Source organism: Macaca nemestrina, chromosome 5 (genome assembly GCF_043159975.1).
Source record: "Macaca nemestrina isolate mMacNem1 chromosome 5, mMacNem.hap1, whole genome shotgun sequence".
NCBI classification, from domain to species: Eukaryota; Metazoa; Chordata; class Mammalia; order Primates; family Cercopithecidae; genus Macaca; species Macaca nemestrina.
Genome location: NC_092129.1, coordinates 13,138,806 through 13,166,194, shown reverse-complemented (window position 1 = coordinate 13,166,194; position 27,389 = coordinate 13,138,806). Strand labels below are relative to the sequence as shown.

General features: G+C 37.9%; 1 protein-coding gene across 18 annotated transcripts in view; it reads right to left on the bottom strand.

Annotated features, from left to right (window-relative positions):
- Nucleotides 1-27,389, bottom strand: part of AFG1L (AFG1 like ATPase) — a 256,149-nt gene that overhangs the window by 100,732 nt on the left and 128,028 nt on the right. For all 18 annotated transcript variants that reach the window (XR_011623284.1, XR_011623285.1, XM_071096259.1 and 15 more), the window contains one exon: nt 5,291-5,373. Coding sequence is in view for 16 of the 18 variants with exons in the window: in XM_071096259.1 (XP_070952360.1) it covers nt 5,291-5,373 (83 nt within the window). In the remaining 2 variants the exon portion in view is untranslated. The remainder of the gene's footprint in view (nt 1-5,290; nt 5,374-27,389) is intronic.

The window sequence follows — 27,389 nt, the reverse complement described above, 5'->3', positions numbered from 1 at the left end:
TTTGTGTCTTTTCACTAGACACTCCACTAAACCAGAAGGTAGCAACCTTAGAGGCAGAAGCTGGGTCTCAGCCAAAGTTTAGGTATGGGAAGATGTGACAAGCTAAGAAATATTTTTAAGTTTCATTAATCTGATTCTCACAGTTGAAAGCAGAGGAGTGTTTGTAAATAATATCACAGGCAAGAAACATGAAGTTTTTAGTTATGGGGAAGTATGTTTTAACACATATAAGCTTCAGCCTTAGTTTTCACAGACCTTTCTTCTGAAACAAAGCTATAACCTTGAAGCCGTGTGTCTTTTTTTTTTTTTTTTTTTTTGAGACGGAGTCTCGCTGTGTCTCCCAGGCTGGAGTGCAGTGGCATGATCTCGGCTCACTGCAAGCTCCGCCTCCCGGGTTCACGCCATTCTCCCGCCTCAGCCTCCCAAGTAGCTGAGACTACAGGCGCCCGCCACCACGCCCGGCTAGTTTTTTGTATTTTTAGTAGAGACGGGGTTTCACCATGTTAACCAGGATAGTCTCGATCTCCTGACCTCGTGATCCACCCGCCTCGGCCTCCCAAAGTGCTGGGATTACAGGCTTGAGCCACCGCGCCCGGCCCCGTGTGTCTTTTTGTCAGCTAATTGTTATTATTTTTAAAACTGGTGTTCAAAGTTATATTCTCCAAAATGATTTTCTATTTGGAACAGATATTTCCCAAGTGGAAAACTAAGAGTGCTTGAGACATAAAACTTCCACTAGTAAAAGTACGTAAGAAAAAACTTTTTTTTTTTTTTTGAAATCTGTTCAAAACAAGGGTAAATACATTATATTAGCCAAGTACAAATATGTGAATATTTGAGCTGTGTCTAAAAAGTCATAAATTAGATTTTTCACCATTTTCAGGATGATCCAAAATCCCCATATACATGAAAATGAAATGGTCTTGAGACAATTTAAGTTTTAACTGAACAATGTGCTTCAGATGTAGTTCTGTTGAAGTGGTGGATGACTTCAGTGGACAGGAGCCAACTGAAACAAAGGGAGGAAGCCTGGTTATTTAAGGTCTAATGTCAGGTAAATGCCCCCTGTTGGGAGAGACAAGCCCCTCCATGGGTCTCTCCTTCACATCTCGCTGAGTATGCCAAGAACGCGAGGCCCTAACCATTTCTCAAGGTTGTGTGTGTAGTGAGCAACCTTGAAAGATGAGACAATATCTCCCTTGAGACAAAAAGCAGACTTGCTTATGCTGGCTATAAGATGGCAGATTCCACAAGCTCAGAGTTCTTTTCCTGTAACACAATTTACTGCCTGTTACAGGAATTATCTAGGCCCTCAGCAAAACACCCTCCCCTCCACTCCATGGGGCTAAGGAGCAAGGAGGGAACTGACACAACATGCTAATGCTCATGCTGCTATCTGTGCCAAAGCTAATAAGATCCTGTGTCTCTGACCCAGGTCGGTCTCTGTTGTCTTCTGACAGCACTTATGAAATAATAAAAGGCAAACCTATTTTAGGTTTAGGCTCGTAAGTGGGGTAAAATAAAATCCCAGGACCAATGCCTGCCCCCACCCCTTTTGGTTCAGTTTAAAACTTCTCTTCAGGTTATGGCATCTGTGTGAAGGGCAGAGTGTTTGTATGTGAGTATGGAAAGATAGAGTGTTTGAAAAGAACCCCTGCTTCAATAGACTTAGTAGAGAAAAGAAACTATAGGACTCAGCCTTGGAATAAAAAAGAGACAGCAAGGGTGAGTCCAAGGTGATGTGAACTCCTCTCCCCAGGAAACCAGTAACGCTTCACAATAGGGACAGCAAAATAGCCTGGGGCAGCATACCATGGACCCTTCAGCAATGGTGCTTCCTGTTTAAAAAGATATGCATATATAAAACAATAACCTCTAGTATTATCAGCCCCCAAACAGAGAGCTAATCTGAAGCAGTTAAATTATCTATAAGCATGAGATGGGGTCACCCTTGATCAGTACCAGGCGATTCAAAATAGATTACTGTCCAAGCCTCCATCCAGATGCAAATGGAAGCCCAGTGCTTGATTGATCTGTCTGGACTTCAGCATGGGGACTTTACTGAGTGTTATTCACCAAGCAACTAGAAAAGAAACAAACTGGCTGGGCGTGGTAGCTCACGCCTGTAATCCCAGCACTTCGGGAGGCTGAGGCGGGTGGATCACCTAAGGTCAGGAGTTCGAGACCAGCTGCGCAAACATGGCAAAACCCCGTCTCTACTAAAAATACAAAAATTAGCTGGGTGTAGTGGCGTGTGCCTGTAATCCCAGCTACTCAGGAGGCTGAGGCAGAAGAATCGCTTAAACCTGGGAGGCAGAGGTTGCCGTGAGCCGAGATCCCACCACTGCACTCCAGCCCTCCAGTGACAGAGCAAGACTCCGTGCCTCCCACAAAAAAAAAAAGGGGGAAAAAAAAAAAAGAAACAAACTATGCTCATCTCTGGAGTGATCATACATTTAGCACAGAATAAAAAATTGGACAAGCATGGGGTGTTTCAGTCTATGCAAAAGTTTGGGTATTTGCACTCAAGGTCTCTGTCAATATTACGAACTACAGAAATTGCTCCATGTCAACTTTTTGGGTAGTTTTAGAAATCTGTGGTAATTCTTGATATTATTTAGATTGTATTTTGGATATCTTTAATTGGCTTTGGGAAATTAGACTAATAAAATACTGAGTTGATGAATATTAATACTTCTGTTTTGTTAAAGATCTTATGTGGGATTCTACTTGTATGAAATTCTGAGATAGCACTTGGTGTTCCCCTAGAAGGAAGCTAAAATTTTGTTTTTTGTGTTTTTGTTTGTTTGTTTGTTTGTTTGTTTGTTTGTTTTCAGGCAGTTGGGGCTCCAGTGAAACTGACAAGGGGGTAGTCTGGACTTGCATATTCAGGAATCAATTCCAGATGTCTGGCCAGATGGTAATAAAGAGAAACACATGCTTTAATAGGGCAATATATAGCATAGCATATTAAAGTCTGTTACAGGGTAAAGTTAGTAAGTTTTTCGGCAAGAACAAGATGAAAAGAAACCTAATTAAATCAAGTGTTAATATAACCTCAGAAAATCTTCATGAGAGAAGTTCTACCCAAGTCCTCATGTGAAACAATATAATGCACATCTCTAGCATCCTGTCTTAGTAACTCATATTACTTTCCCACTTCTGAGATGATTTTAATTGCTCATTCTCCTCAGGGATACTTACATATCTGCTTTCTCCTCTGACTGAGGGATGCCCCCAGGCTTTCTATTCTTGACTATGGTCAAGCCCTTTGGATGTTAAATTCCAGAACAAATTTATCTTCCTTGAGGATTAAATGAATTTATAGATACATAGATAGATAGATAATAGACATATACCACCTATATGTATCTATATAAGTGTGTGTGTGTGTATATATATATATATATAAAATATGTATATATATTTTTTTTGAAACAGGGTCTTGCTCTGTTGCCAGGCTGAAGTACAGTGGTGTGATCATGGCTCACTGCAGCCTCCACCTTCCAGGCTCAAGTGATCCTCCCATCTCAGCCTCCCAAGTAGCTGGGACTACAGGCAGGTGCCACCACACCCGCTATTTTTTAAATTTTTTGTAGAGACAGGGTCTCCCTATGTTGCCCAGGCTGGTTTCAAACTCCTGGGCTCACGTGATCCTCCCACCTCGGCCTCCCAAAGTGCTTGGCTAGGCATGAGCCATTGTGCCTGGCCTTTGAATTTATATACTTTTCAGGAAAGCTGGTCCAGAGTTTCCTGGTAGGTCTGGTCCTTTGTAGGTCTGGTTTCCTGGACTCTGGAAACTCTGTTAGTGTTAGTTTTCCTCTAGCATATTTTTAAAGATCAAAACTGAACTTCACTGGGTTAGAATATTATTACTTTTATCAGGAAAAGGAAGGGGTAACACAGGGTAAGTCAGAGACAAAAAATGGCTATGCTCCAAGCAAAAGTAGCCCTTTCACCTCCAGTAACTTCCAAGACCTCTTCGGCACTATGAAACAAATTTCATAATTTAGACTCAGACTACCACTTTTATTTAAGGAACTTCCCATAAGGAAAATATTTTTATTCTTCCACATGAGGATACACTTTTTGAAAAAAACAGAGAACAACAATTACCTCCTTTAAAAAAAGAATAAAGAGAATAATAATAAATTAATGCATTGGTACCATACATCTGGAATATCAAGACATAGGTAGCAAAAACTCAGGGAAAGGCTGTGAATATCAGAAAAATAAAATATCCAGTAAACACAAACATAAAAGAAACCGGGAAGAAAAAGTCCAAGTTAAAGCAGAAAAATGTGCTATATGAATTTTTTAAAATTATAAAGTACTTTAAAGACAAAGTACTTGAGGATAGATGAAGAACCTCCTATAATAATCATCAGGATCTGAATAATAAACTAAAATAGTCCCCTTGGTACACTGTAAAGTATGCAATTTTAATTATGTGATTTTTCTAGCTAATTTCTGCTTCAAAAACAGTAAAGTACTTCTGCTTACAAGGTGGCAGAGACAAGAACTTTTCTCAACCTCTCAAATGCACGTTGTCATCAAAATTTAAATTACCAGAAACATGCCTTTTAGTTAAATTACAATTAGTCCTTAGACAAATCTATTTACTGAGAATTTGCTATGTGCCCAACACTGTTGGCATATACTAAACAAGTTTGCTTTTGTAAAGCACTTTTTCCTTTTCAGGTTCTCACAAAGGACATTTTAAAACAAACTATATTTGTTTTTCAGTATTAACTGCACATGCTGAATACATCTATTATTATAAATTGCTCCTACTCAGGAGCATCTTAGCTTTTAAAAGACAAAAATATATCCAGTTGTATTTGTGTATATATATTTTATATCAGTTATATATGGAAGTCAATCAACAATGATAAATACAAACAGATTGACAAATAAAACAACAATTTTTGGGGGAATGGAAATGGCACATTTGTCAGATGATATCCACAAATAATTAATTACTTCACACATTAAAGATATTCTCATAATAGTAGAGTCTCTTATAAAAGGATACTCATTACATTCTAACCATCTGTCATCATTCCTCCCCAAAAAACTAATTAGGGTTTTATCCAATCACACATTATAAATGATGCAAATATGGATGGTAAAGACATGGGTTGAAGAAGTTAACATGAAAACATCTGCAGTTTAAAAATCGTGGGCTTCAGAACCAGCCTTTCACGTTCCAATAATTAAACTGTTTATTTTTATCATCTTTTTCTGATTAACGATTAGATACTAAACTTCAAAAATTAAAAACACTTACAGGTAGTAGAGTTTTCCTGCAGCAGGAAGTTCCCTTTTCCGGTAATCTATCCCAGAATCTAGCTGGACTGTATTACAATATTCCTATGATCCAAACAAATAAAGTGTCTTTTTAAACAAGTAGTGGCTCAGAATTACAATACTTCCCTTATACTATACATTTTTTAAATTTTTCAAATGTTTCCTCAAAAAATAGTATAATGAGATGACATGAAAACAACAGAACTCATGCAAGATTCATAAAACTAAAGTTGCAATATTAAATATATCAAGCCACTGAAATACCAGTTTAAAAAAATTAAAATTTGCATCATGTTTTCTGAAACATTGCCCAAAAAGTGCTGTCAGCAAATTCCCCAAATAACTTCATTTGGGTTTTTTTTAAAGCCCAATTTCTAATACCCTGGAGTGAGAAACTAGAGGCTACCAGAAAGAATAACTCATGGGTTTTAGGCACCACAGTGGGGGAGAGGCAGCATCAGAGAGCTGGGACTGGACATGGTGGCTCATGCCTGTAATTCCAGCACTTTGGGAGGCTAGATGGGCAGATTGTGTTTGTCCAGGAGTTTGAGACTAGCCTGGGCAACATAGCAAAACCCATCTCTACCAAAAACACAAAAATTAGCTGGGCGTGGTGACATACAGCCTGTAGTCTCAGCTACTTGGCTGGCTGAGATGCAAGGATTGCTTGAGCCTGGGAGGTGGAGGTTGCAATGAGCTATGATCATGCCACTGCACTCCAGCCTGGGCAACAGAGCAAGACCTTGTCGAGAGACAGAGAGAGAGAGAGAAAGAAAGAGAAAGAGAGAGAGAGAGAGTTGGGCCAGAACGTTAGTGTCCACATTTTAAACCAAATGACCAAACTAGAATGATGTTGTAGGTATGCCCATCCTTCGCTTCTAAATGGCTGCCACTGCCCTTGTCTCCCTTTTAGTTTCCTCTCTAGCCATCAACATTTCAGTGCACTTTCCTGCTGTGGATGCCTGCCTCCTTTCAACCCGAGTTACCCTGTGGCATTAATGTCCTTCTCTTCTCCCAAGTGCTCCTTTCTTTCCACTCCCCCAGGGTGCATATGTGTACACCAGCACATATACCACACACATACACATACCCCCCAAATTCTTACTTTGAGGGCAAATGTACTTTTGCAACACCTATCTTCTTGGTCAGTTGGATTTTGGGGGCCATGAGAGGAATATATGTAGGGGTGTGTGTGTGTGTTTGTGTGTGTGTGTGTGTATCTCCACATAGATAGAGGCATATTCATTTTATTGTGTTTCCCTTTATTGTGCTTCTCGCATTTTTTACAAAGTGAAGGTTTGTGGCAACCCTGCATTGAGAAGTCTATTGGCCTCAATTTTCCAACAGCAGGTGCTCACTTTGTGTCTCTGTGTCACATTTTGGTAATTCTTGCAATAGTTCAAACTTTAAAAAATTATATCTGTCATTAATTATATGATCAGTGATCACATATTAATTATGTGATCAGTGATCTTTGATGCTATTACTGTAATTGTTTTAGGGCACCACAAACTGCATCCTTAGAAGAGGGTGAACTTAATTTATACATGCTGTTTGCATTCTGACTGCTACACCAACTGGCTGTTTCTCTCTCTCTCTCTCTCTTTCCTTAGGTGTCCCTATTCTCTGGGACACAAGAATATTGAAATTACGTCGATTAATAGCCCTACAATGAATTCTAAGTGTTCGGGTGAAAGGAAGAGTCACACATCTCTCACTCTCAATCAAAAGCTAGAAATGATTAAGCTTAATGAGGAAGGTATGACAAAAGCCACAACAGACAAAAACCTAGGCCTCTTGCACCAAACAGTTAGCCGAGTTGTGATTGCAAAGGAAAAGTTCTTGAAGGAAATGAAAAGCGTTACTCCAGTGAACACATGAACCATAAGAAAGCGAAACAGCCTTATTATTGATATGGATAAAAGTTTGAGTGGCCGGGCGCGGTGGCTCAAGCCTGTAATCCCAGCACTTTGGGAGGCCGAGACGGGCGGATCACGAGGTCAGGAGATCGAGACCATCCTGGCTAACACGGTGAAACCCCGTCTCTACTAAAAAATACAAAAACCTAGCCGGGCGAGGTGGCGGGCGTCTGTAGTCCCAGCTACTCGGGAGGCTGAGGCAGGAGAATGGCGTGAACCCGGGAGGCGGAGCTTGCAGTGAGCTGAGATCCGGCCACTGCACTCCAGTCTGGGCGACAAAGCGAGACTCTGTCTCAACAAAAAAAAAAAAAAAAAAAAAAAGTTTGAGTGATCTGGATAGAAGATCAAAACAGCCACAACGTTCCCTGAAGCCAAAGCCTAATCCAGAGAAATGTCCTAACTCCATTCAATTCTATGAAGGTTGAGAGAGGTGAGGAAGCTGCAGAAGAAAAGCCGGAAGCTAGCAGAGGTTGGTTCATGAGGTTTCAATAAATAAGCCATCTCTATAACATAAAAGTGCAAGGTAAAGCAGCAAGTGCTGATGCAGAAGGTGCAGCAAGGTATCCGGGAGGCTTAGTTAAGATCATTGATGAAGGTGACTACACTAAACAACAGATTTTCACTGGAGATGAAACAGCCTTCTACTGGAAGAAGATGCCAACGAGGACTTTCATAGCTAGAAAGGAGAAGTCAATGCATGGCTTCAAAGCTTCAAAGGACATGCAACTGGTGACTTGATGTTGAAGCCAATGTTCATTTACCAATCTGAAAATCCTAGGGCCCTTAAGAATTATGCTACATCTACTCTGCCTGTGCTTTATAAATGAAACAACAAAGCCCTTGGATGGCAGCACCTCTGTTTACAAAATATTTTAAGCCTACTGTTCAGAGCCACTGCTTAGAAGAATGATTATTTTCAAAAGATTACTGCTCGTGACAATCCACTTGGTCATCAAAGAGCTCTGATGGAAGAGCATGAGATAAATGTTGTTTCCCTGCCTGCTAACATAACAGCCATTCTGCAGCCCATGAATCAAGAAGTAATTTCAACTTACAAGTCTTATTATTTAAGAAATACATTTTGTAAGGCTATATCTGCCATAAATATCTTTTGTGAAAGGAAGAGTCAATCTATATAGCAACCTTCAACATTATCTTAAGAAACTGCCACAGCCACTCCAACCTTTGGCAGCCACCCTCCTGATTAGGCAGCAGCCGTCAACATCAAGGCAAGACCAGCAAAAAGATGACCACTCACTGAAGTTTCAGATGATTATTGGCATTTTTAGCAATAAAGTATTTTTTATATTAAGGTATGTATTTTTTTAGACATAATACTATTGCACACTTAATAGACTATAGTATAGTATAAATATAACTTTTATATGCACTGGGAAGCCAAAAGCTTCTTACAACTCATTTTATTGCAATACTGTTGTATTGCAGTAGCCCAGAACCAAACCTTTGATATCTCTAAGGTATGCCTGTGCAGATATAGATGGATGGATGGATAGATAGATAGATAGATAGATAGATAGATAGATAGGGAGATATTCACTTCAGTAGAAGAATGGTGACCAAGGGATTTCAGGACAAGTCAAGAAACAATTATAGGCTGACATTTTGTTTGCATTCAAAATGAAAATTGTCTTAATAACAATTCATGGGAAAAATATATTTTAACAGTATCACTACTTTTACTAATGAAAAAATTCATTTTTTTTTTTTTTAAGACAGAGTCTTACTCTGTTGCCCAGGCTGGAGTACAGTGGCGTGATCTCAGCTCACTGAAACCTTCTCCTCTTAGGTTCAAACAATTTTCGTGCCTCAGCCTCCCAAGTAGCTGGGACTACGGGCATGTGTTACCATGCCCGGGTAAGTTTTGTATTTTTAGTGGAGATGGAGTTTCTCCCTGTTGGCCAAGCTGGTCTCGAACTCCTGGCCTCAAGTGATCTGCTCGCCTCAACCTCCCAAAGTGCTGGGATTACAGGCATGAGCTACCATGTCCAGTCAAAAACTGCATTTTTCAAACCTTTGGAACCAAGGTAATTGTGGTGGGTTTTAAGACTTGTACATTGTAAAATAATCTCTCCATCTCAACATGTTCTTCTTACAATGTGATGCTGATATTCCAGTTATCAAGAAATGAAGTCTATGTCCCACCGCTTGAATGTTGTGACCGTGATGGAAATGGTCTATGCAATAATATCCTAGGTGACACTTGAGGCAGCTTCTTATTGGTTGGAATGCTTGCTTTGGAACTCTGAAGTGTCAATTGAGCATTTAATTGCCTGGAGGCTATTATGCTGTGAGAAAGCTTAAACTATCCAATACAGAGAGAGGAGGCCCTGGAGAGGCACTGAGATGACATGAAGACAGAGGTGTTGACAGTCCCCAGCTGTTCTAGCTGTAGCCACTATCTTACTGAAGGAGCCAGTATTGCCAGCTGAGCCTTCACCAAATCCCTGACCCACAGAAACCAGGAGAGAATAAAGTAATGTTTTTTAAGACTCTTTTATAGTCATTTTACAATAATTTGTTATGCAGCGAGAGACAATCAGAACAGCAATATCTGGGCACACTTGAGAAGTAGCAATGTTCTTACTCCCTGAAAGTGCATCCTGGGTTGTACGGTTACACAAGGGCTGAGAGCTGTTTATCATCTGCATCCAGGGCATAGATTGCATTTCCCCTCCTCTTATGCTGAAGCTGCTAAGGGGCTCAGGAGAGTCAAACAGGTGACCAATAATCCCCTGGAAATGAGGGGTTTCCTGAAGACTAAGGGGGGTTTCTGGATATAGAACTTTCAGTGCTAACACTAGGACAACCCTAGACAATCTGGGATGGTTGGTTAACCTGAGTGAAGACCCAGAAGATTGGGTTGTGGCTAGTGTAGGTACAGCATTTTGATTATGTATCAGCAATTCTGAATTTGATTAACATGAAATAACACCCAAGAAGCTGGTCCTCTAGGGAGGCCTACAAACCTAGGCTTTTGAACTAACATTTGAAGAACAGCCCTGAAAAACTAGCCAAAGTCATGGCTCTCTGCAATGCTGGCATGAGCAACCTGTTGGCATCTCCATACAGATATCCCTAGCTCATCATTCCAATTGTCCAAATCCAACTCCCCAGGCCTCTCCTTCAGGACCTGGGCCCTATAACCAATCCCACCAGAGGAGAATACAGCATTGCCCAAATACATGCATTCCACTCTCTCCTTGCCTCAAGATGTCCTGTTTTATATATATACTATATTACTTCTTGAGAAGAAGAGAGATATATGACTATCCTAGGTGACACTTGAGGCAGCTTCTTATTGGTTGGAATGCTTGCTTTGGAACTCTGATGTCATTTTCTTGATGTCATAAATGTGAACATTTTCTTGATGTCATAAATATGAAAAAATAGATACTTTCTTTCCCTTGTTCCTGCTATAATTGTGAGAGTGCAGTCACCCAGTTAAAAAAAAAAAAAAAAAAAAAAGAAGAAGGAAAAATATGTAGGGAACATGTCTTACTCAATCTCCCTGAGAAAAACCTGCCCTACTATGGTAAGCAGTGGTCAATTTTTCATAAGGTACCTTTACTACAGAGATAAAATACAGTGTCACAATACAATCATACAAATATATTTGCCAGGTTCTCTATTTCTTTTAAACTACAGCTTATCTTATATGACTCAGTATTCCTAATTTAGTCAAAAAGTTTTCTTATTTTTGCTATTAAAAAATAAGGCTGATGAAAGTTATACAGCTTCAATTTCTCTTTCTGGGTAACTAACTTCTCGATCATATGAGTGATTAAGACCTACCAAATGATTGCATTTGTACATTCACTAATCACCACTGAGGAATACCTAATCAGCAGCAAAAGAACTATTACCAAAGTCCTTAGATGTTAGCATTTAATTGTCTGAAAAATACTAACACTCAGTTTTTATATATATATATATATTTTTTTTTAAATAAACCTCAAATTTTCAGATTTCATTCACTTACACTAGATTCTCCAAAGCTCTATGCAGAAGGGTGGAGGAGGGGGAAGTTAAGCTGCAAGTTGACAGTCAATCTAGTCAAAAGAGCATGATCTCTAAGTAATTTCCTAAATTTCCAGTGATATTTACAAGGCCTGTGACCTCTTATCACCATCCAATTCTAATACATAACACTAATCAGCCAGCAAACAAAATTTATTTTAAAATAGTTTGCATATTTATATATATACAAAGGACAAATACAATTACACAATCTTAAAAAAATGCAATTAGAAAACTTGGGGAGGAAAAGGAGGGAGGTTAACACACCCTTATGAGCATACTCATGTGTCAAAGGCCTTTGAGTTTGGAAAGAAAATTGTCTGACTAAAAGAACTGTATTAAAGTAGTTTATATTGTCCCCAAAATCTATTGTGTATATTTTTAGCAATCCTGAATAATACCATTAGAAAAACAGCCATCTCACAAAATAACTTTATATAGCTTCTACTCCATCCCAGTTGGAACAAAGAATAAAGACATTGTGGAGAAAATCTTTTAAAACTATAACATACTAACCTCTTAAGCAAAGATTGAAATAATAAACACAGATTTGCCCACCTTAGCATTTTTTATCATAAAAGCAATTTCACTTATCATAGAAATTTGGAACATGAGGAAAAAATTCCAACTGCATAAATCAAACTTCTATCCCTTACCTAAGTGACTATATTAAATGGGCATTTAAAGAATCAAAAGTATTAGTGTTTTTCTTGATAACAGTCAACTAATTTATTTTATAAATTTTTAATGAGTAAACAATAGAAAGAAAAAATGATTGAGACTTTTTCTTTTTCTTTCTTTCTTTTTTTTTTTTTTGAGATGGAGTCTCGCTCTGTTGTGCAGGCTGGAGTGCAGTGGCATGATCTCAGCTCACTGCAACCTCCACCTCCTGGGTTCAAGCAATTCTCCCTGCCTTAGCCTCCCAAGTAGCTGGGATTATAGGTGTCCACCACCATGCCCGGCTAATTTTTGTATTTTTTAGTAGAGACAGGGTTTCACCATGTTGGCCAGGCTGGTCTTGAATGCCTGCCTCGGCCTCCCAAATTGCTAGGATTACAGGCGTGAGCCACCACACCCAGTCGAGACTTTTTCTTATTCCAGGAAATAAAATTTTAAATAACTAAGATATATCATTTTACTTGATTATTTAAGAAACGTATCCTTTTTAGGTCGGGTGCGGTGGCTCACGCCCGTAATCCCAGCACTTTGGGAAGCTGAGGCAGGCAGATCACCTGAGGTCAGGAGTTTGAGACCAGCCTGCCCAACATGGTGAAACCCCATCTCTACTAAAAATACAAAAATTAGTCGGGTGTGGTGGCATACACCTGTAATCCCAGCTACTCAGGAGGCTGAGGAAGGAGAATTGCTAGAACCTGGGAGGTGAGGTTGCAATGAACTGAGACTGCACCACTGCACTCCAGCCTGGGCAACAGAATGAGACTTCACCTCAAAAAATAAAAAATAAAATAAAAATGTATCTTTTTTGAACTGAAAAAGTGATCCATGCTTATTATAAAACATTCAAATGATATTAAAAGCATAACGGTATAAATGAATATCCCCTTCTCAGAAAAAAGTTTGTTTATAGCTTGTACGATTCAAGTTTTTCCTATACATATAGAGATTACAGAGGTAGACGTCTATCAGATTATATACATAGTTCTATGCTTAATTCTTTTGATATCTTAAAAGTTCTATGAGAGAAAATAAACACTTAAATACAGAAAAGCTTAATTGTATACTGCACTAACTTTTTTTTGCTAAGAATACAATTAAGGGTGGGAGACTAAGTGGAGGGTGTCTTTTTTTTTTATTTTGAGGCAGCTGTACATTCTAAGACAGCTGTTTGAGTCATATTTAAAGTAATCATGTACTACTACTTCTAAGCTTAAACAATGGTAGATAAGAAAATTCAATATATAAGCTGCTCCATATTTTAAGGTTTTCATAATTTAAGTATAACTTAATACAGGAAAGTACACAAATTATAAGTGTGCGGCTCACTCATGAAACAGAATATCACCAGCATCTCTGAAGCCCCCCTAATATCACCTTCTACTCCCCAGAGGTAACTACTATTCTGATTCTAGCACCACAGAATTTTGCCTGTTTCTGGAGCTTTCCATAAGTGAAATCATAAAGTATGTATTCTTTTATGATGGGGTTCTTTTATGTCTGTGAGATTCTTCCATCTACATGGAAGATCAGGATGATACTAAAGGTGTTTCATATATTTCATAAAATATGCCACACTGTTTTATATCACAAAAATGTGCACTTATGGTTTAACAAGTTCCCTCCAAATTTAATACTTATTTTGGATCAACCTAACAAACATAATTGAATACTACGGGCTGGGCACTTCCCTCGTTACTAGAGATATAATGATGAATAAGATACAGCTTTTGCTCTGACAGTCTGGTAGTAATCAGCTATTTGTTCAAGTTATCATTTTCTTCTCTCAATCATAGACATAATTTTTCAAGTTGATAAATTGAGAAGTCCTCTGCCAATTGTCATGCTGTGTGATTTTAGCCTGTTATGTAACCTCTCCAGATGTCAGTTTTCTCCTCTATAAAATAAAGGAATTGATTATGATCCCTTTAAGCTCTAAAATTAACATTATTGCTGAAGTTCTCTCACTTCAGGGCTCTTCAGGGCTGAGTTCTTCCTTGGGCTTACCTCATTTTAGAGCAGACCGCAAGGCCTGAGTCTACCTCAAGCTGTATCAGCCTCCTTTGCTTTCTTGATCATCTCATATCCCAAAGTAAATCAAAAACATTTTTTTCCATATCTCCCCACTCCTCCTTCCCTAGCTACCCTACTTGTCTCACACTTCAAATACCCATACCCAATTAACTTATTAGGTAAGGTCTGTATCCCTTCTTTTTATCAAGCAGTTTCAGAATTTCTTTCTCCTTCCAAAAAGTAGGAAGGGGGATATTTAAGCATCATAAAGTGCTTATCATGTGCTTCAGATGTGCTAGGCAACTGACTTGGCTTTATCTCTTATCTTCCTCATAATATCCATCCCCAGGGCAAGGAAGTACTTTTTTAAATCCCCATTTTACAGTTGAGGAAACACAGGATCAGAAAGGTAACTTTTAAAAAAAAGTACTATTATGGGCTTAACTGCATCTCCCCAAAATTCATGTTGAACCTCTAACCCTCAGTACCTCAGAATGTGACTGTATTTGGAGACAGAGCCTTTAATTCAGTTAAAATGAAGTCTGACTTGTATCCTCATGAGAAGAGGAAATGTGGACATGTGGATACAGTTATGTGTGTACCCCACAGAAAGGCCGTGTGAAAACACAGCGAGAAGATGGTCACCTGCAAGTCATGGAGAGAGGCCTCAGGAGAGACCAAACCTGCCAACACCTTTGTCCTTCTAGCCACTAGAACCCTGAGAAAGTGAATTTCCGTGGTTTAAGTCATCCAGTCTGTTGAATTTTGTTTTAGCAGTTCTAATAAACCAATACGATCACCAATATGCTACCTTGCTCCAGTAATAAGCATAGAGAAAGGCATTTCGTAAAAGTAAAAAAAGAAAGAATAATTGCAAGATTCAAAAAAAGCAAGCAAGCAAGCCAGGACAGAAGCTGAAAGCACACCTCCATACACTTCCTTGTGAGGTGAGTCACAATCTGACTCTTTCTGCAGCCACAGCCAGAAGAAAGCATCACAGTACATTCACAATTCACAGTGCATCCAGAAAGAGGCCACACAGTTTGTAGGTGGCTGAGCTGTGATTTGACCAGGGCAATCTTTGCCTCCACTAAATCCATAGTCCTCCCACTATGTCACACTGATTTATTCAACAGTAGCCACAGGATCATTTTTCTTTAGTCTTACACAACTTATGTAATTCATATTTGCTCCTCTACCTCTCCCTCCCATTTCAAATTAATTACCTCTGCACAGTGTAAATATGCTAATTACTCTTCTGGGGGGCCATATGATTCTATATGATTTCCTTTAGGTATTTAGTCCAAAACCATGTATGAGATAAATGTACCATATTAAAGTCTATACTATAATGGGTTATATTACAGTAAATTTCCATCACATAGGACATTTTCTATGTTTATCTAAAATGTCTGCTCCACTCATAGTCCACTGTTCCTATGGCTTTCATTTGATCATCTAAACCAAGGACGTCAGTCTTTGAAAGGAAACTCCAAGAGAGCAGGACTGCCTCTTAATCCTGCACAGCATCATATACTCACAGACCCTTCAAAGCAGAAGGGAGTCTAACAAGGATGATGATTTCCTCTCTCTCTCTCAGAGGTGCAAAAATGAAAAGTATAAAGTAATCTCTGACAATCACTCTCTTCCACAAAATACACATGATAATTCCTCTCACATTTTAATAGGTCCCATAATAAGACCTGGCATAAAGTTGCTAAGGGAATTTGAGGTGTAAATAAATGAGTCCATCATTATCATCAGCATCATCTGCTATGGTCTAAAATTTCTGTCCCCCCAGAATTCATATGTTGAAACCTAATCTCCAGTGAGATATTAGGAGATAGGGCCTTTGGGAGGTGATTAAGTCCTGAGGACAGATCCCTCATGAATGGGATTACTGCCTCTATAAAAACAAAAAGGCTGAGTGAGCTTGTTTTTCCCTTCCTTCCATGATGTGAGGACACAGCTAGAAGGTAGCATCTTGGAATCAGAAAGGGAGTCCTCATCCAATGCCAGATCTGCTGGTGCCCTCATGTTAGACTTCTCAGCCTGGACTGAGATGCCATGGTAACAGCAAACACTGGTATAAGGGCTTACCATGTGTCAGGGACTATTCTAAGATCCTTTTAATTCTTTCAACCACTCTATGAGGTAGAAATTATTATTATTATATTTTACAAATGGATAAAGAAACTAAAGCACAGAGAGGCTAAGTAACTTGTCCATTGTCAAACAATTGTCCAAAAGTGACAAAACTAGGATTCAAACACAGGCATTTTGGCTCTGGTGTTTCATCGTAGCCCATGATATGCTCAGGCAACTATGGTTCTTGCTTGGACGCACAAGGCAATGGAAAATTCACATGGGCTTGTTGGGAGGTTTTCACAGTACTCTGTCAGCTTGTCTCGCAAAATCCTACATCTGTTGCCCTCTGCTCCTGTGCTCACTGAGTGAGGCCCAAGCTTGCTTGCTTTCCTGAGAAGTAGCTGTGTTGCTATAAACACATTGGTTTATTTGTTTAAAACCTAATCTCGGCTGGATGCAGTGGCTCACGCCTGTAATCCCAGCACTTTGGGAGGCCAAGGCAGGCAGATCACAAGGTCAAGAGATCGAGATCATCCTGGCCAATACAGTGAAACCCCGTCTCTACTAAAAATACAAAATTAGCTGACCATTGTGGTGCGTGCCTGTAGTCCCAGCCACTCAGTAGGCTGAGGCAGGAGAATCACTTGAACCCAGGAGGTGGAGGTTGCAGTGAACTGAGATTGTGACACTGCACTCCAGCCTGGCAACAAACACAGCAAGACTCTAAAACAAAACAAAACAAAAAACCTAATCTCATACACAAATGATATGGGGCAGCTTTCTACAGACTTTGTGTAGCTGTTATATATTACATTGCAACATAACAAAATGGGTCATTTTTCTACACTGAATGAGATTGCAGAGACAGATTTGGGTTTCAAGCCTGTAAGTTCTATGTGACCAGGATTATGTCTGTTTTGTCATCACTGTCTCTACAGCAGTTCGTATCTAGCACACAGTACATAGTAAATGCTCAGTAAATATTTATCAACTGAACAAAACATTAGCAGACACATATGTGTAAAGCTCTAGTGCAAGTTAGTATGTTAGGAACTACAGGAAGAAGCCAGCCGGTGCAGTCCCTTTCTCAAGGAGCTTTTATGACAAAATGAAGCATTCTTCCAGCTATGCTCTGCCAGTTCTAAGGTACTGAGAAAACGGCAGGATTTTGAAAAGACTGCACCCTGGAGTTCACAGCCCATCTCTACCTACTCATCATCAGGTCTCACTACCCACATCCTGAGCGCTACACACTCGAGTCTGTATCAGGAAACATCTTCTCTCCTGGCCTCAAGCGATTCTTCCACCTCAGCCTCCTGAGTAGCTGGGACAACAGGCATGTGTCATCATGCCCAGCTAATTTTTGTAATTTTTGTTGAGACAGAGTGTGGCTTTGCTGCCCAGGTTGGTCTCAAACTCCTGGCCTCAAGTGATCCTTCCATCTCAGCCTCCCAAAGTAATGGATTATAGGCATGAGCCACTGTGCCCAGCCCTGTTGTAAGTCCTAAACACTCAGGTGCTACCTTGACATTTTTGAGCCTCACAGAGCCATTCCCTGCTCTTGTCAGATACACCCAGTGGTTCCCATGCCTAGAGGTACAGTCTCCCTACCTGGCCGGTATCCTTATCGGCCAGACCAGCTGTATCCCACCTTCATCTTACTACAAAGCCTGCCTCCCATAGCCCCTTCTGGTTTATAATCGTTATGTGTATAGTGTCCCTATCCCTCAGGGTGTGAGTTCATGTGACTAATACACTGCTGCCAATCTCGTCTGTCCAATGCTGGGCATCTTGTGCTTCGCCATCTTAATCACTATTTGGTTGGGGATCCCTCCTTTACTGACAGGGTAAATAGGAGTTGATCAGAACATCTGTCTAGCAAGGAAGACAGATGGTTAAGAATCAGAACAGGGTGTTCTGGAACACTGAACAGTAACAACTAACCCCAAAAAAGTGGCAAGTAGCCTCATTTAGCAGGTGAGGGAGAAGATGTAGGAAAGAATGTTTCAAACTCAAGAAATAACACCTATACATATATAGATGCAAATGACAGCTTAGCGAATTGGGGATCTAAAATCAGTTCAGCATACCAAGAATGCAGAGTTCAAGCATTAGGATGCTTTCAGTTGCATGTATTCTAAGAGTGGCACAAAATGGGTCTACAGAAGCTGGCAAGAGCTCAGGTCATAAAGGGCTTTAAAAGATAAATATCCTAACTCCATAAAATGGAAGTAATGTAAAGATTTAGGAAGGGATATGCAAATTAAAACCACAATGAGGTACCACATTACCCCAGCCAGAATGGCCATTACTAAAAAGTCGAAAAACAATAAATGTCAGTATAAATGTGGTAAAAAGGAAACTTTTACACACTGCTGGTGGGAATGTAAATTAGTACAACATCTATGGAAAATAACATAGAGATTTCAGAGAACTAAAAGTAGATCTACCGTTCTATCCAGCAATCCCACTACTGGGTATCTAGCCAAAGGAAAAGAAACCATTACATCAAAAAGACACCTCCATGCATATGTTTATCGCAGCACAATTCACAATTGCAAACATGTAGAACTAACCTAAGTGCCCACTGACCAATGAGTGGATAAAGAAAATGTGGTATATATACACCATGGAATGCTACTCAGTCATTAAAAAGAATTAAATAATGTCTTTTGCAGCAACTTGGATGGAGGTAAAGGCCATTATTCTAAGTAAAGTAATGCAGGAATAGAAAACCAAATACCACATGTTCCCACTTACAAGTGGGAGCTAAGCTATCAGTATGCAAAGCATAGAGAGTAATAAAATGGACATTAGAGACTCAGAAGATGGAGTAGTTACAGAGGGTGAGTATAAAAAACTACATAGTGGATACAATGTATGCTACTCAGATGATGGGTACGCTAAAATCTCAAACTTCACCACTATACAATTCATTCATGTAACCAAAAACCACTTGTATGCCAAAAGCTATTGAAATATAAATACATAACTTTTTACAAATTTAATTTTATAATTTAATTTTTAATGTTAGCTAATACACAAGTAAAGAGCAATATGACAAAATCTAGCAAAGTTTTAAATGCAAGAGCCTTTGACTTAGAAATTCCATTTTGAGGCCGGGGGTGGTGGCTCACGCCTGTAATCCCAGCACTTTGGGAGGCCAAGGTGGGCGGATCACTTTACGTCAAGAGTTCAAGATCAGCCTTGACAACATGGTAAAACCCTGTCTCTAGTAAAAATACAAAAATTAGCCAGGAGTGGTGGCATTCGCCTGTAGTCCCAGCTACTCAGGAGGCTGAGGCAAGGGAATCACTTGAATCCAGGAGGCAGAGTTTGCAGTGAGCCAAGATTATGCCACTGCACTCCAACCTGGGTGACAGAGCAAGACTCCATCTCAAAAAACAAAACAAAACAAATTCCATTTTGAGAAATCTAACCTACAGAAATATTGGCTCTTATGCACTAAAAATGCATTTGCAAACATATTTTTAAGGCATTATTTGAAAAGTAGAGTAAACTAAACTAGAATAAACCTAAGTATACAAAAATAGCAGATTAGTTTTAAAATAATAATGCAGGCATTTAAAACTGAGAGTGGGAGGTCAGAGAATCATATAAGGCCAGGGGTTTGAGACCAGCCTGGGCAACACAGCAACACACCATCTCTACAGAAAATAAAAAAGTTAGCCAAGTGTGTAGTCCTAGCTACTCAGAAGGCTGAGGCAGAAGGATCACTTGAGCCCGGGAGATCAAGTCTGTAGTGAGCTATGATCACACCACTGTACTCTAGCCTGGGCAATAGGGCAAGACACCATCTCCAAAAAGATAAATAAATAAAAATTTAAAATTTAAAAATTTAAAATGAGATTGAGATATATCTAATATCAGAAGATCTTTAGGATATCTCTGAGGGATAAAAGTATAACTCAGACTAAGGTATATATATATATTACCCTCATTAACTTACCCTCATTATATTTGGACATATAGAGAGATATGTATGCATATGAATGTAAAGAAAAATGCTTGAAAAGATACAAACTACATTTTTAATAGTGGCTACTCCTGGGGAGGGAAGTAGGAATGAGGTGGAGTAGAAGGTGGAGGAGGGATGGGAAGAGGGAAGAGTGGTGAACGGGGAGTTTTAATATTTAGTATATATATTTATATGATGTTGGCATTTGTTAGCCTATCGTGCATTCCTTTATCTCTTATGAAAATTTACAAAAGGAGGCCGGGCGTGATGGCTCACGCCTGTAATCCCAGTACTTTGGGAGGCCGAGGAGGGCGGATCACGAGGTCAGGAGATCAAGATCATCCTGGCTAACATGGTGAAACCCTGTCTCTACTAAAAATACAAAAAATTAGCCGGGCGTGGTGGTGGGCGCCTGTAGTCGCAGCTACTTGGGAGGCTGAGGCAGGAGAATGACGTGAACCTGGGAGGCGGAGCTTGCAGTGAGCCAAGATCGCGCCACTGCACTCCAGCCTGGGTGACAGAGCTAGACTCCGTCTCAAAAAAAAAAAAAATTTTACAAAAGGAAAGATTTTTATGTCTTATGGAAATCACAACCATTATACATTTCCAACTCTGTCATAACAAACAGAATTTTAATTAATATTCCATTCTTCTCCCACTGTTTACCTTATCCAAGAAAATCAGAGTCCTCATTCCTAGAGGGGGAAAAAAAGAAAAATAGAAGAGTGGCATACCACAGGCTGCAAAGAAGTTGAAATGGGCACCTTTTGAGAATCTTTTTTATAACTATGCTACCAAACACACAACTGCAGCTCCTGTAAGCTTTGATTTTCTCCCACAGAAAGGAACTATGCAACACAGCTTCAAGCTAATAAGAAGTTCCCACTATACATGCAGGTTTGCAAAATTAGTTTTTCAACATCCAGTAAATTTACCCACAAGATTTTTTCTTCTTCTGTACAAATAATCATAGGTAAGCAATAACTTTTCTAACTAAAAACAAAAGTGCCCTATAATTACACAAAGCCCATAAGGCATATGATTCGTTTACACTGTAATTACCACACTGGAATAATGAATAAAAACAATATCTCAATAAAATATTTAGCTCAAAAAATGACCCCTACCCATTTACAGAGGCTTCATTATTTAGAGTTTTAGTATCCAGGATAGCATTTACAAATATCCTAAACTTTGGTTCTGTTCTTTCTTCATTGTATTTGTTCAACTTTTTGTTATTTCACTGCTTATTAGTACCTTTATCTGAAGATGAAAAGAAACAAATTTAGTCACTCTTAACAACAGTCAATTCTTATCCCTGATAAAAGATCTGAAGAGTAAACTTTAAGCTATATTCTAAAACAATATTTGGATATCACTATATTTAACTTACCATTGTGTATGACTAAAGCTAGATTAATAAGATAGATTATACTTTTACATGAAAGAAAGATAAAGAGTTCCTTATCAATAAGAGCAGTTGGGAATACAATTAATTCCACCTAAAGACAACAAGGTATGCAATATGTAAATATAGTGAATATACATGTATATGTGTATGTATGTCTTCATACACACACATACACATATACACACACACATATTGTGCAACATGGTTTGGTGGAAAGAGCTCTCAATAAAAACTAGGAAATCTGGATTGTAGACCTGGCTTTGCCGCTATCTGGGCAATCTTAGGTAAGATGATCTCAGGCATGAGCTTCAGTCGCCTCCACTGTATAATAAGTTGGTGGGATAAGTGTTTCCAAAGTGCCTTCAAATTCTGTGAGTATACACATACACATACACACACTCACATACACACACTTCTATTTATAGGTAAGGCTGGTACTCACCTTCATACACCAGTATGGGGCAACTGATCACAACCCAGCGTGTGCTGTTTGGTCTGTCAATGCTATACCAGTTTTTAAAAAGTGTGAACAACCATCCTTATTTACAAGCATTCTTCAAATTATACAATGTCTACCATGTGTAACCCTCTGTTTGTATTCTGCCTTCTACACACAGCGACATTCCAGGAGTTAAACAGGCTCTCTTAACCTCTGGTTACAACCTAGAGTGCTATCCCTTTCCTACTGCCCCCCACTCAAAAAGAGTTTCTATATATGCCTTGCTCTGTATTTCTCAGCTCTCACTATGCATAACTTGTTTAGTTCTATGTCAGGTAACTTCTCCTGTATACACTGAAACCATTTTTAGCTTTCTTCCTCTGCTCTTTCTGTCTCCCTTCTAAGCTTTGTCCAGTTTTCTTAGGAAATCTCCATTTCATTCCAGCATCATAAGCATGACTATTAAACCAAGAGTGATGGCAGTGATACATTTATATAAAGAAAATAAAAGGCAAAACAAAGCTCCAGTTTCATCAACCTCTGAAATTTGTAAACACATACAGGAGTCCATTCAGAATTCACAAACATTTCTATCTCATCCATTCCTCCTCCACAATTACCAGCATCACAGAGAAAACGTATTTAAAAGTTGTGCTTTTAATTTAATTTAATATATTGCAATTTACATAATTGCTAGCATTATAACCTCCCACTACACAGCTAACCACTTCCAACTCATTCTCTATTACATATATAGCAATATATCTCTAACATTATCATATTTTTCTATGCTATTTAATAATCATTTTTTGTCTACTTCCCCTACTAGAACATCCTAATTTCCCTGATGGCAGGATTCAACTCAGTAATACATTTATCACTGTATCCCCAGTGACTAAGCCCTTCGTAAATGCATGTTGAAATCTATTGCTTTCTTCTACTTCATTTTACAAGGGTAAAATAATATGAGCTATTTGGGGCAATTAGACTTTTGAAGACTAGGTAGCCTAAGACTTTATTATCACATTTAGAACACTATTTGAGGGAGAAATCTATCATAGTTTAAAAGAAATAATTATAAGTAAACTTCTGAAACTTAATCTTTCTGAAAATCCATAGCTTCATGAGAGCCTTAGCAACCTTCTAGTCCAATCCCATCATTTACAGAAGAAATAAGCTCACACAGGTTTAAAAGGCTTGCCGGTGACTGAGCAAAGTCAGTGACAGAGCCAGGTCCACAAAGATTGCCTTCTCATCTCATTGATTTTTCTGTTACATCATGGAAACCAGAAAAAAAGAAAAGCATGATGTGATTGTGTAGTTTGTATATATACATATACTAACACACACATATATGCATGCATATTACATATATATATTCTACATTCTTCTACTTTCAGTTAATAATTGTAAAGATTTAAGTTATCTTAGACAGTATGTCAGAGTTTATTCAGTTAATCAACTATGTATTTATAATATATGAATCCTATCAATCATAATTAGCTAAGGAATACATGATAAGGATTTCCACATATATTTAGAGACAAATTACAAAGTTCACATTTAATAAAAAGCAAGCTATCTGTAGTTAGTGTTCAAATTGTATATCCTAATAGAGTATATTCTGATTACACATTAAAAAGTCATTTTATGCATTCTAACTTAAATGTTAGTACTAATTTTGTTCTTATTACTAGTATCTGCTCATGTATATATTTAGAGGTGACACTGTCCCAATAACCTATAGATACTATTTAACACAACTTAAAAATGGGAGGTGTAGATACAGTCAATAGTAAATAAATATACGATGTATTTTGTACCAAGCACCCCTAATATACTATAATTTTGATAGAGAAAAACTAAATTCACTATGGCAGAAGAAGATTTCTTAGATATCTTGAAGCCCTAAAAACTTAGCCAAACTATTGTTCAATGTGCACACAGTTTGTGTCTTCATGCTCAGATGTTGTTGAAACAGCAGACTTAAAAGAAATAATGTCAATGAATCCTACCAAGCACTATACATGACCTCTGGGGTAATTAGCAATCATTCAAAAGCAACAAGACTAAAATGTTCTATTCTTTATTACTGTCAGCTCTTATCTTGATCAGCATTTTAATAAAGATGGTTCGTTTCTAAGACAGTTTCATGAATCAGTCATAATTACATTCTGACATGCAGTGAATAGTAAAGCAAAACTAAATATCACTTCATCAACCTTTCTAACCTTTATGCAAGTATTAACTGTAAATAATTTTTACACAGTCCTACAACAGAAAATCTGCATATTTCTTAGCTTTGTGCATACTTTACCCCAAATGAATTTCCTGTGACCTATACCTGAAAAACACAATCAGCCATAATTATCCAGTTTTGTGAGCTGTTCAGGTGTTGCCTTTCAGAGTTCAAATCAACTTCAAGTATAAAAGGCTACTTTATTCTACAAATGGCACAATATGCAAAATGGGTTAAGTAGCCAAAAGCATCTCAGAGCATTGTGGCTTGAAAGAAGTCTATCCAGAATCAAAACGTCATAGTAAAACTACTCTAAAGCAGAGCAATGCTTATAAAAATAGCTTCACAGATTACACATTAAGGAATGGATCACAGATGACTACTGCAGAAAGTCCTATAATTAAAATATGTTAAAAGAATAATATTAATTAGAAGGAAATCTGAGCACTGAAGTATTTGAAGGGTAGATTTTTTTAAACGTAGTTTCAAAGTAGCTAATAAAGAGATTGAACATTTATCAGAATTATAAAACTTACTTAGAGATGCTATTCTGATATTGAGGATAATATACACATTATTTCAGCACCTCCTTCCCCCAACAAAATACCTGATTTACTTTAGAGTTCTGAAATAGCCCATTTCTTTTTTTTTTTTTTCTTGCTGAGGACTAATTTTAAAAAATATTTTGGATAGACAAAGTGAACATAATTCAACTGCCAGAAAAAGTTGATAACTGCATTTTAGGTGATTGTTTCAGTGCTTCAGAAAATTTCAAAATAAATGCAACACTTTCTCAAACTCCTGAGCTCAAGTAATCCATCCGCCTCAGAATAAATGCAATGCTTTCTCAAGAATAATTTCTTGACTTCCCCAGTAGTAGATATCAGACAAATCGACTATTCTGGACACAGGTTCTCAAACCTATGTTTCAACTATGCCTCTTGAATAAACAAAGTTTGCAGTAAATCTACTAATATTTTTAACCAAACTGAGTTCCACTTAAAAACTTAAATTCTGTGAAACAGTAACCTACTTATCATTTTACTTTGTGTAATTTCAATTTGAAAACAAGTCCTTTCCAAAAACAATCTAAAATTATTCCCGATATGTTTTCTTATATTTTCTATTATAAAACAACTTTACTAGAATGTTACTGATTTAAAGGCAAAAGGGAATATAGCAAGCATCTTTTTCATGTGGGATTAAAAAATGTATACATCTTTTATGTGATAATTTTTGTTTAACTTTTCTATTTAGCTTTCTTAAGCATGATTCCCATCTCTTATTGGAGGTGCAAGCAAAGAAGAAAAAAGAAGTGTTGATTTAAGAAAACAGATTTCCCAGAAAGAAAAAAAACTGTGATTAAGATTTAAACAAAAGCTAAAGATGGCTTCCTCTGAGCCCTGATGAGGTCCGCTACCTCATTACGAACAACTGAAAACTTGTGATGCATTTTGTTTCAAGAGAATCCAAAAGTCCTTGGTCTAAAGCAGACAGGGGGAGTGCAGGGTCCATTCACTCTGTCTGTATCACAACCATTATGTAAAAAGTATAAAACACTGCCTTTATGCTGCCAAGCCACAATGACTCCTCCTACATCAAAGGATTTTCACCACTAGGGGTTTTTCTTCAAAATTTATTCAAGCTAAGGGCAGAGAGACAACGATTCATACACGCTAATTACGCCTAATTATCTATTCCCTTTTCTGACCAGCTTCGGCCAGTGTTATTTGGTATCTGGATTTCTCACAACCTCCTTTTGCCCTGTCCATCCAGCCCAACAGTGAAGGCTTTGAAGAAAACAGTTGTGGCTTTTTAGAGTTTCCTCAATATAGAGTTCAAGCAAATTAAATAATGATTCCGTTAGTTTTGACACATTTATGCGTTCAATATGAGGACCTCTTGGTTAATTTGGCAAATTCCTCACATCTCTTCATGGTTGGAATCATAGTAACACCCTCTCTTACAGGAGCTTCTCCTCATGCTTTCTTTTCATGATCTAAATGAAATGTTTATTGGATTAAAGTTCTTCTCTGCAGACCTCCATGGTGGCCTATGACAAAGAGCTTAAAAGTTCTATTAATTGGCTTGAGTTTTCAGGGAGGGGAAAGGGAGAATTTTATTTCACATTACATCACTAGCCAAGAAAATTGCCACGTGTAATTAAACTAATTTATCTCATCATTCAAAGAACTAGCTAATCCATATTTAAGACACACTTCCTTTAAGCCGTTTTTGTCATCAAATAATTGATATCTTGTGATTTAACCAAAAATAACTATTTATTATTCTAAGAGAAGAGAACTCAAGTCCTAAACAGTATATATTTTACATGTAAGCAATAGCTTGTTGTATTCCAGATAACCACAAATATATAATTTACATATTTCATGGAAAATCTTTATTTTTATTTTATTTGAGATAATTAGAGAAAATATTTTAAAAGGCATACACCTAAAATTACTTTTCCATAGATAGGCCCTGACTAATACAAGGTCGACATTCTGTTATGAAGATGGAAAAGGATATTTTAAATCCACATCACAACCATTTACATCTTAGATATTTATTAATTGCAAGGACATAGCACAAAAACACCATAATAAATAAAACTTCAGTGCCTGTTACTATAGCCAATTTTCTTAAATAAATTTTCTCAAACATATATGGAATAGGTTAATTTAAGAAAATATCTTGGGTAGATTTCCTAGACTTAGACTAAAATTTGATAATTTTAAAAATACTTTACAAGTCAAATGGTCATTTTATATTATAAAATGTTGAATACTAGAATTCAAATTTCACACTTAAAACAGTTTGTGGGAGAAAGCAACAACACTTTTCAATTCAGGAGTTGTCTGCTACTTTTGTTCTGTCTTTTGTTTCTTTTAATCTTAAGTATTAAAAAGCCAACTCATAAGTAAAGACATTATCACACTAACAAAGGGTTAATCCCTGCAAGGCTGACTCAGGTGACAACGCAGTGGAGGTCATAGAGGCTGACACTGACCTCAAAGGCTGATTCTGATTATTTAGCACTCTGAAAGCTCTGGTATTGAAAGTTATAATGAACAAACTGACACATCAATTTCACCAATGAAATGAAAACTGTGGCAGGAAAAATAGCAAATATACATGTATTTAGCAAGTCTATAAATCCTAATGCAGGTGGCTGGACAAAGGCTGAACACTGAAGCATTTTATTGAAGGGTTATAATCAAACAAGTTTTCTAAAGTTTGTAACTGGAAATCACACCATGGGAATATTCTAGCTTACT